Source organism: Porites lutea, chromosome 14, assembly GCF_958299795.1.
Source record: "Porites lutea chromosome 14, jaPorLute2.1, whole genome shotgun sequence".
NCBI lineage: Eukaryota > Metazoa > Cnidaria > Anthozoa > Scleractinia > Poritidae > Porites > Porites lutea.
The window spans coordinates 12758366-12768634 of NC_133214.1; the positions used below are offsets into that span (position 1 = coordinate 12758366).

General features: G+C 38.4%; 1 protein-coding gene across 1 annotated transcript in view; it reads left to right on the plus strand.

Annotated features, from left to right (window-relative positions):
• Positions 1-1945: 1945 nt before the first annotated feature.
• Positions 1946-10269, plus strand: part of LOC140923949 (serine/threonine-protein phosphatase 6 regulatory ankyrin repeat subunit C-like) — an 18568-nt gene continuing 10244 nt past the window's right edge. The window contains exons 1-2 of the mRNA XM_073373964.1: positions 1946-2259; positions 9179-9277. Of these exons, the coding sequence (XP_073230065.1) occupies positions 2104-2259; positions 9179-9277 (255 nt within the window). The 5' untranslated portion in view covers positions 1946-2103. The remainder of the gene's footprint in view (positions 2260-9178; positions 9278-10269) is intronic.

The following is a 10269-nucleotide window of genomic DNA, read 5'->3' on the forward strand; positions in this document are numbered from 1 at the left end:
GTAGATTACCACATTTCCTTAGCTATGGGGCTCCGTCCACGCGCGCGCTTCGCGCGCGGGTGGAGCTCCGCTATAATTTTGCCAACTGTCCAAGGCGCAAGTCTGTCGTAAACAGTTTACATGTCCTTTGTTCAAAAAAGGGTAATCAGACTATAGAGAGTGTTGTCCTAAACAGGGTATGTAGTTTACGAAATTTTTTTTGTCCTAGACAGAGTCAGGGTTTTAAACTCTTAGCGGCTCACCTATATGGACACAAACTAAATATTGGTCAAGTACATATCCCTCCCCCCGGGACTTGAAACGCATTCACATTGTTGGGCACAACAATGTACAACGAATTGCTGGGTTTCTCCGTGGATCTATCTTTTTCATACTAACAGCTAGCATTTTTAGGCTAAGATGTTCACACTGTACCGGAAAGTTTTTGCGCCGACTGTTCACGCGGCACATGCACAAAAACGACGATTTTTGTCCTTAGGATTTACTGGAGCGTAGCCACGTCTAGCCTGTGACAAGGCTCGATCTGCAGTGGGGGAAAAAAGGAAAAAATGGGATCAATTACTCTTTTTGTTAATTTAATTAGCTCTCGCTTACTTTTGATTAAAATTTGATTGCATACTATTTTATTGTTACTGTCATTATTATTATTATTATTATTGTTATTATTATTATTATTATTATTATTATTATTATTATTATTATTATTATGTAACATTTAGCACAGGGATTTTCCCTGGGGAGAAATATCCAGTCAAGTCTCATCCCGAGACCTCAGACTTCCAGCACTTTTCTGAGGATATGTGCCGATCCGAGGAGTGCCGACTTTTGCATCGTTCTTGTTGGGTTTTTAATTCCTAGTTGCTCCAAGTGGCCTGCCAGCTTCTTTGACACTGAACCCAATGCACCTACAACCACTGGCACCACTTTTGTCCTTGATTTCCAGATCCTTTGAATCTCTCTTGCCAGCTCTTGGTACTTTTCACACTTTTCAGTTTCTTTCTGCAGTATATTACTATCTCCGGGAACAGCTATGTCCACAATGATTGTTTCCTTTGCCTTCTTTTTATTATTATTATTATTATTATTATTATTATTATTATTATTATTATTATTATCAGTTTATATTGCATTGTAAATATTCATTGTAAGTATTCTCAAATGTAATCTTAAGCTTAAATAGATTTTATTAATTCGGTGTCCCCGATTAGTAGGTAACTTGTGGCCAGCTAGAAGATTGTTCATTCATTCATTCATTCATTAGAAAAAAAAATTTGGCGAGCGAAGCAACCCTTTCCCACCTCAGCCTACCGCTCGGATCGTTTTGCTCGCCGAAATTTTTTTTTTGCTCACGCCGATTTTTTTCTCCTTTTCCCTTATTTCGGATCTTGGTCACGGCCAGGCTAGTGGGGGGAGTTCCTGACACTTGAGTTCAAAATAGTTAGGATTTCTGTCGGCGATCTCATGTCGGCACAAAACGCTGTCAGGTATGGCCTTATAATCACAGTTTTCGCTGGTTTCCCGGTATATTTTGGCAAATACATTCAGGTCATAGGCGTATTGTGTGGCTACAACAAATTTGATTATGTAGATCAGTATGATAAACAAACTTTCGTACTTATGAAATGGAATTTGAATATCACAGTCATGCAATTCCCCCCAAAACTCCCCTATCAGTCAACCGAAGAAAAAGGGTTTTTATCGGTTTTTCCTTTTTCGCTAGAGCAATAGTTGCATCAGTAACTTGGCTGCATATATATACGAGTTATAAAGTTGGTCGTATAGACGATGAACTGTCGGAATATAAATGTTTACAAAATGACAAGTGGTGAAAGAAGATCGCCAAGAATGTGTCCGTGCATAAATGTGGTGGACTGGTAACTCCGTCACACGACACAAACATGGCGGCAGCGTCTGCGGGCAGCGTTTGGTATAAAAGAGGATAAAACGAACAAAAAACATGACTTCCTAAAATTTGAGTGGAAAGAGCCTTTCACCAATTAACGGCCCTCACTTCATGTTTTGTCATGAACGTTTGGACTTGAGCAAATGTTGATTTGTTTGCATTCATAGCAAAAAAAACGTTGAAGCGGTTGTTCTCGAAAAATGAGTCAACGAGAGGAGAAGCTTTGGAAGGATTTTCTGCAAGGGATACGGGACGATAATGAAGATCAAGTAAAAAGGATTCTTTTGGAGACAAGAAATCTCAACCTTGGTGGAGGAAAGTCCAATTTTTTGACGCGAAAAATAACAACAACTCAGGTAAGAATATTTCTTCGTTTCAAGGGTTAAGAAACAATGTAACGTGGAAGGAGCATTTTGCAGAAAAAATGGAAACGGAGTCGATATATTGTAAACTAGCTGATTAAGCTAAGTGTAAACTCCACGTTGAATTAAGGGTCGTATCGTATATTTGAATCTACGTTACGTACCCGACCACTAATTTGCATCACATGTCATGGAATAATATTAGCTTAAAATTGACGTAATGGAGCATTCCTTTTTTAAAACGTGGATTACGCGTAGCATAGGAACGAGTTATTGTGGGCACTGCGATATTCAAATGTATGGTGGCTTATAAGGGACATTTAGGTACTTTTCATTTGCACTTAATAATTTGCGATTTGACTTATTCTCGGTTTTCACATGACGTCACTAAAATTCGAAATAAGAAACTATCAATTCTTCTGAGTTTCTGAGTTTCATGTACCCTGGGTGCCAGAGACTTTTCTAGCGCGGTTTCCGCATCTGTCAAGTCTTTATAGTGACCCGCGCGAAAAGCCTCTGGAGCAGAGCGCCATTGCTTTGATGGCCCCGATCCAAATGTTAGCACGGTTAAATCAGTCGGTCCAGATTTTGGACATGACGGCTGATTGGCTCCTAACGACCGCCTGAGGGACTTTGAATCTAACAGACACTACAATTGGTTGACAAGAATAGACCAGCACGTGAAAGAATATTTCCAATTGTGCTCTTGACATGACGTAAGTGTACCTTCGAGAAGTGTTGTGAAGCCGGCTTCGGAAAGTTTTGAAAGAGCATTGAAGGAAAGAATAAGCAATGTACGAGAAGGGTTTGACGGTGTAGACAAGTTGAGTTAAAAGCAAAAACGTGGGGCATTTAATTTTATTCAACGCAATTAAGCTTTTATCACATTCAGCTTTTGCATTAATACGATTTAAGCTTATATACCTATTTCAAACTATTACAACATGTTTTGAAATAATTTGTATTGATGGATTAGAAATATATAAACAAAACATGTATTTTTAGTATAAAAACACGACTTTTACCTCATGTCAAAATGCTGCTTGTTCCAATGAGTTTATTTTTCCTCTGATGGGTAGATTATGCTCTGGAGGAAAAAGTTTTGACTGAGCAAATGTGATTTTTGCCACTTGTTTCATACTGACAGGTCGTGACACGCATACTGGGTATTGATTTTCTGCGGTTTTTGTTTCTGGTTGGCATGATTTGCCCTCTTATGCAAGAGCATTTTCTTTGACCTCTTATGAAATGTTAAACTCTTCATTGCGGCTAAATAAGGGGTTTAGGTTGTTTAATTAAAATACTGGATCCGCATAAGTATAAGCGATTTTATTTTTGTCCGTGAATGTGACGGTTTCCTGCAATGTTTTGTCACGCTGGGCCCTGCTCGTTAGCGTTTTTAGCCGGATGTTAAATTCTCACGGATAGTCATTTTCAGATCTAGTGATTCAAATCTCGAAGAATGGATTGCAGCTACATCAACTATGGAGAATTGCGATGTGATTCGGTCATGATTTCTCTTAAAGCAATGAATTTTATGATAAACTCAACCTTGTTTCTCTGAGGATAATGTGAGTCCTAAGACATTTCTTCACGTGCCGGTCCACATGATCACAGTTGGAGACTTCCAATCTGATTGGCGCATAAATGTAATCCGATAAAAAGCTCAAAGGTCAACAGGCACGGTAAAAAGCACCGCTTTGTGCAAGAGGTTTTTTCTTGCGCCTTTGCCGTTCGTGGCTTCGACCTTCGACTGAAGATGTGTCAGACTTCGGCAAACACCGAAAATTCCGGCCGCGCGCAAGAAAAACCTCTGGTACCCAGGGTAAGTTTCATGAGGTATTACAGCACCTAAACACCTTTATTTAAACAAAGTTTTGGTTCGAAAGGGTTCTTCATTTTGCAATAGAGGACGTTTGAATTTCTAGGCTTTTGCGTCACGTGGCATTTAGCTGGCGGCCGGGAAGGCTCTTACTCTGTATGTGGGTTAAAAACATTACCAATTTTGGGAGATTTTGCTATCTAAATATGTCTCGGAATAAATATCGCTTTAATCCTGTATGAGTTTTTCAAGCGATTAATTCACGCATTAGTAGCAAAACTCAAAAACAGATGTTTCTGTTGGTTTCCGACAGCCATATTTGTGCCCCTCAAAGGGACACAAACATGGCATCTCCTTACAAAGCTTTATAAATTTGGGTAAAAGGTTTTTCCAAATATCTCGCATATGAAATATTGCACACACCTGATTCTTGGCGAGGCCTTTTGCATATTTATCTTCTTTTTTTTCCTAGATTCTGGACTTTCTGTATTGAATGGTTTGCAATTTTATTTTTGATTACATGACAGTGAAAACCCCCAATACTCTCGATCAAAGTTAATAAATAGCAATACAAACTTATATCTCTCAATTTCCACCTGAATGTCACGATAGTAAGTTATAACTCTTAATCGCAACTTGTAATTCATGATCGCCACATATAACTCTCGATCTCAACTGATAACCCGTGATCACCACTTGTAACTCGTAATCACAATTTACAACTTGGGATTGCTACTTATTGCTCATGATCGCGACTTGCGACTTGTGATTGCTACTTACGACTCGCAATCACCTTTTATAACTGGTGATCGCCAGTTGTAGCTCTCAATCACCACTTATAATTTGTGATGGCAACTTACAACTTGTGATTGCATACATACTTTACCGCCAAATTTCCACTTAATCATATGTCGGATGAAATCCCCTCTTTTGCTACGTGCTAAAAACAAGAATCGCCCCATTATGCGTTGCAAATAGAACTGTACTCCATAAAAGACCATCTAAAATCTATAAGATTATGAACTTACTTGTGTGTTGGATATGGTATCAAATCATGATTAAATTGTCTACAAAAGTTATCTTTTTTTGGAAGTTGAAAAACACATCTCTGCAACTGTAGAATTTCGAAATTTTCCGGGGCAGCATGCTAGGGATGCAAGGCTCAAAGGGCCTTTGCCTGGCTGTCAAACCTGCCCTCCTGTTCAAAACCCTAATGAAACCCTGGTTATAAAAGGCGATCATGAGTTATAAGTAGCAATTGCGAGTTGTAAGTAGTGATCGTGAGTTATAAATAGTGATCGTGAGTCATAAGTAGCAATTGCGAGTCATAAATAGCAATTGCGAGTTATAAGTGGTGATCGTGAGTTGTAAGTTGCAATTATGAGTTATAAGTGGTAATTGTGGATTATAAATTGGGTTTGAATTTGCATGTCAGGGCTGAAAATAACGGCTGGTCAACGGACAATGTCCAGCCTGATCGCGGACTTGACCGGTCAAATTCTTGTCTTGCCAGTCATTTTGACCGGTCCTTTTTAGATACGAATTATTTTCCATACAATTGTCGCTTGATGCGTTTTGCTCTATAATGCTAAAATGGTTTCCTTTTTAACTCGTGAATATGCGCAAGCGTACCACGAGTTATTACAGGGACAGGGATATGCAAATGAGTCACTTGCTCACTCGTAGTAGATGCACTTCGTAATTAATCGGGTCCGAACTCGAGAGCGCGAAGATCTATTGTGTTCAAAGAAGCACTTGCTCGCCGAAGTTCGGTGACATCAAATTCCTCACTGAGAGCGTGCATCGTGCGCTACAGCACGGTTAGAGGATAGAGGTCTTACCAAATTTAAGACACGCAGGAATCTTTCCGATTAGTACGATTCAAGAGCCTTTGACTCGTCCAGGCGTTAAACTTGACGAGAAGATGAGCATTTACTCTTCGACTCCTTCAACTTCGACGCTGGCTTGATCTCCTACCTTGTAGTTATGTAGTAGAATATAAGTATGAATGAATGAATGGTAAATAATAAATAAACGCACTCCTTCTTCTTCTTCTTCTTAAGGTGACTCGACTCAGTTTTTTTGTGGGGGTACCATCCTACTTTGAAGCTTTCTGGTATCCCCACCTTTACTTTTATCGTAAGTCTAACACACAGAATGGATAAGATATAGATCAATCTACAATATAACATAAAATTTTTGGCGATCGGAGTAAATGTCACGTGGTTATAATGCCACGCCCCTTTGAGGTCTGAGTCGAAAATCTGCTGTTTCCGGCATTTTTTCTGTCATCTGTTATAACGATGCCCACAATAAAGGGATAAGTCTCGTAGTTTATTAGATATAATTGTGTAAAGTTTGCTTATCATTTTCGCATAAATTATGACCTTAATTTGGAAACCGCTGAATTTCTCGAATTGGGTCTTTGCGATTTTGGTGAAACTCTGTTCAGCGCAAGGCACTAATGGGCACTATGTGTAGCCGAGAGATTTTCACGAAAAAATGCCGGCAACAGCAGATTTTCGACTCAGACCTCAAAGGGGCGTGGCATTATAACCACGTGACATTTAATCCGATCGCCAAAAATTTTATGTTATATTGTAGATTGATCTATATGTTATCCATTCTATGTGTTAGACTTACGATAAAAGTAAAGATGGGGATACCAGAGAGCTTCAAAGTAGGATGGTACCCCCACAAAAAAAACTGAGTCGAGTCACCTTAAGGACTCCCCAAGATCATGGGGGGGAAATGGATGTGATTTTGAGCTTTAACTTTAAAATAACAGCAGAAATCAAGATAAGCAAACATAAGCTTATGTTTTGCGTCCTACTTCGCGGAGGAGTTGTGTCGGCTTTGTATCGCATATGTTCTTTCATTGCCATGAAATGTGTTTACATTGTTTTTCACTGTCAGTAGCCTGGTTTCAATTAGCCTTAATTTCATCCGATTGCTTTGAGTCCTTTTTTCAATCGGTTAAGTATAGCTCAATCGTTTGCCGGCGGAAGTTCCATGGAAAAGGCATTATATTTGAGACTTTTCAACAAATCATGTGTTCATCCTCAATGGCGTAGTGGCTATGTGAGGTCGGGTCAACCCGAAGGTACCGAGTTCATATTCTGCTAAGGACCTTCTTTTTCCCTTCTTCCTTTTTTTTTTTCTTTTTTGTTTTGTTTTGTTTGCCTATTTGTTTTGCTGTTTTTTTTGTTTTTGTTTGTTTTTAAATATATACCTAAATAAATAAAGTGCAATAAACAGCAAGAAAAGTATTGTGTTTCCAGAACAAGGATAGTATATTTATAATCTGAATTTCTATCATTTCCTAAAATTTACTGTGGGAAAACCAGAGGTGATAACTAATTGATTATTTTCTAAACGACGTACCCACGAGTTGACGATGGTCTTTCTTTGGCCTTGCACCTAAACCTTTTAAGGAAAAGAATGCCGCAATAAATTTCAGGTCATGTCTTAATGAGACGCAACAAAGCAAAACAACAACAAACTGAGTTGTGGAGTAATGCAACGATGCAGGTCGTACTATACTTTCTGCTTTGCTGTAATCAGTAATGTGAGAGCTTCTTTGGGAAAACATACACTAAAGATACTCCGTTATCTATTAGAAAACTAAAGGAAAGCTAATGGTTTGGCCAAATGCACTGATGGTGTGCCCAAACGTTCTGACGATTTTAACGCTCTAACCGACCGTTGTTACAATCTAACAGTTAATTCTAAACAGCTAACAGTTGGTCCATCTAATGTTTGACTTCTACTTGTAAGAGGATTGTGAAAATCACCTGTCCAGGGATACCCTTTGAGCAGAGGCCCTTCGATCTTCCTAGATAAGCCGACTTATCTAGGAAGATCGAAGGGCCCCTGCTCGCAGGGTAGTCCGGGGATGAATTCGGCAGAATTCGGGCAAATCAATCGCAGTTCTCAAAAGGTCGTCCTGTGTTTCTCCGGGAATAAATGTTAGTGCATCGATGAATAATAATTTCTTTAGGTCGAACATGAATCTCCCTTGCGCACTCGATTTCAGAATAGTCTGATAAAAATTTAAGCTAATCGAGAACGAAAGTCATCATTTTCTTTCTTGTAAACAACTTAATGCAAATTTCTGTTGATATTTGAGCCCTTTGCGATAAAGTGTTGCGCGATGACCCAAATGAAAGCTCTGCTGTATATTTATTGACTTTTGATAACAAACACGCTGTTGTGGAACAGACTTCTCGCCAAATCAACTTCTTTGCTGAAAATATTAGTGACGTTTCTTCTTTGTGGAGGAGACTTTCGATCACGCACCAGGCAACGAAAAAGATCAAGTTTCACCGATGTTCATTTCTGAACATCCATGCAGATAATGGGACGCGAAACAAATGTGTGCAGATTTTGTTCTTTAATAACCAAATTATTTTTTTCGTAATTCCTAAAGTTTGTTTAACTGTATGTGTATTGCATTTTCTGAACCTCGAGAGTTTGAAAAGGATTTATGCTTCACTTTTTACCTTTAGAGACAAGTTTTAGACACCGCCATACGATGATACTTAAGGTAGAACGGACATTAAAACGCGCAAAAACCGCAGAAAGGAACTGTGCAACGTGTGAAAACACTTTTCACCAACCTGCCGCCAAAAACCAGAACGTCTGTGTAGTAAAAACAGTCTATTGCCAGGGTAGTTCGATATTCCTTAGGCAAAAAAAAAATAATTAGCATTCATTATTTGACTTGCCAGAATTGGGGTTTGTCTGGGCTAAAAAATGTTTGGCCAGTCATCATGACTGGTGACCTGCTGTCCGTTATTTTCAGCCCTGCATGTACATCCAAGGGTTAATCTAAAGTGTAGTCAAATCACAAGAAGATCTCAGGGTTGGTTCAAATTCCCGAGTGCTTTTTCATTTGTTAACAATCAATGGAAACTAAATGGGTTTGTAAATGTACCTTTTTCACTTTAAGCAATTCAACTTAGGGATTTGTTTTTCTAATTTAAAATAAAAGTACGTTTTCAGAGATAAGTCAAGCTTTCAAATAACATTTTAAAATTAAAAAAGGTTCAAAACTGTCATTACTTTTTTCTTGTTATTTCTATCTCCTAGGGAACACTTACAGTATTGCATTCAGCAGTAAAAAATGGTGCAGAGAGTATCATAAAATTACTGTTTAAGAATGGAGTCAATGTGAATGCAACCAGTGAAGTAAGATTTCTTTTCTTTTGCATTTAATCAATGATAATCAACCTGTTCCTCCTCTTCGTCACCTTACTTGGACCTAAAAGATGTTTTTATTTTTGCATTAGCAGGGCTGGAGTGCTGGAGTATATATAAAGTGTGATTCTCCAGGCACCCCCCACCCCCCCCACCCCCCCACCCCCTTATAGTAACCAAATATATAATCCTGTATATCCTCAAGCATTATAATAAGAAATATATATGGAGATTGAAAAGTGAGAAGATTACACATATGTTGATATTGGGGCTCAAAGGATTAAATTTTTGCAGGTGATCTGGAGTCATGTCTGAGATCAGCCATTAAATCAAATCTAAAAGCCCACAGCTGATCAAGGAACCAACTTTCCACTCACTTTATACATTTACCATTTTTAAAAATAATGTCAGGTAAAGATATGCTGTAGATTTTTGACTCAAGATTGTTATTAGACCAAAAAATGAATGCCAAATCGCCTCAGTAATTCCACATTTGATCTGTTTGGACCAACACCGACAAGCTTCTTGTGCTTCCTCTTAATAACCTCAATATATTACGGTGTGACTTCGATTCTATAACTGGGGCCACCTAGAAAAAGTCAACCAATTGGATGACAGGAAAATAACAATACAGTCTGAGAAAATTACTTGTCCATGATCATAATTACCACCAAACAAAATAAACAACATGGATCAAAATCAACCAATTACAACCTACAGACGTGACCTTTTGAACCAGCTGAAAAAAAACCTATGTTTCCTGAGAGGTCGGGAAATGAAAACATAAGGCATATTTTTGACTTGAGGGAGCATGTTACCGCAAAATGTGGCAATGGTAGCAAAGAAATTGCTGGTAGATGACAAAATAACAGCTTGTGTCAGATATATGTCTCTCAGGCGTTATTAAAATGTAAAGTTTCGTATAGAAAAATATTGTTTGGTAGAACATTATACTTTCTTGAAAAACGTTTGCTATCATTATT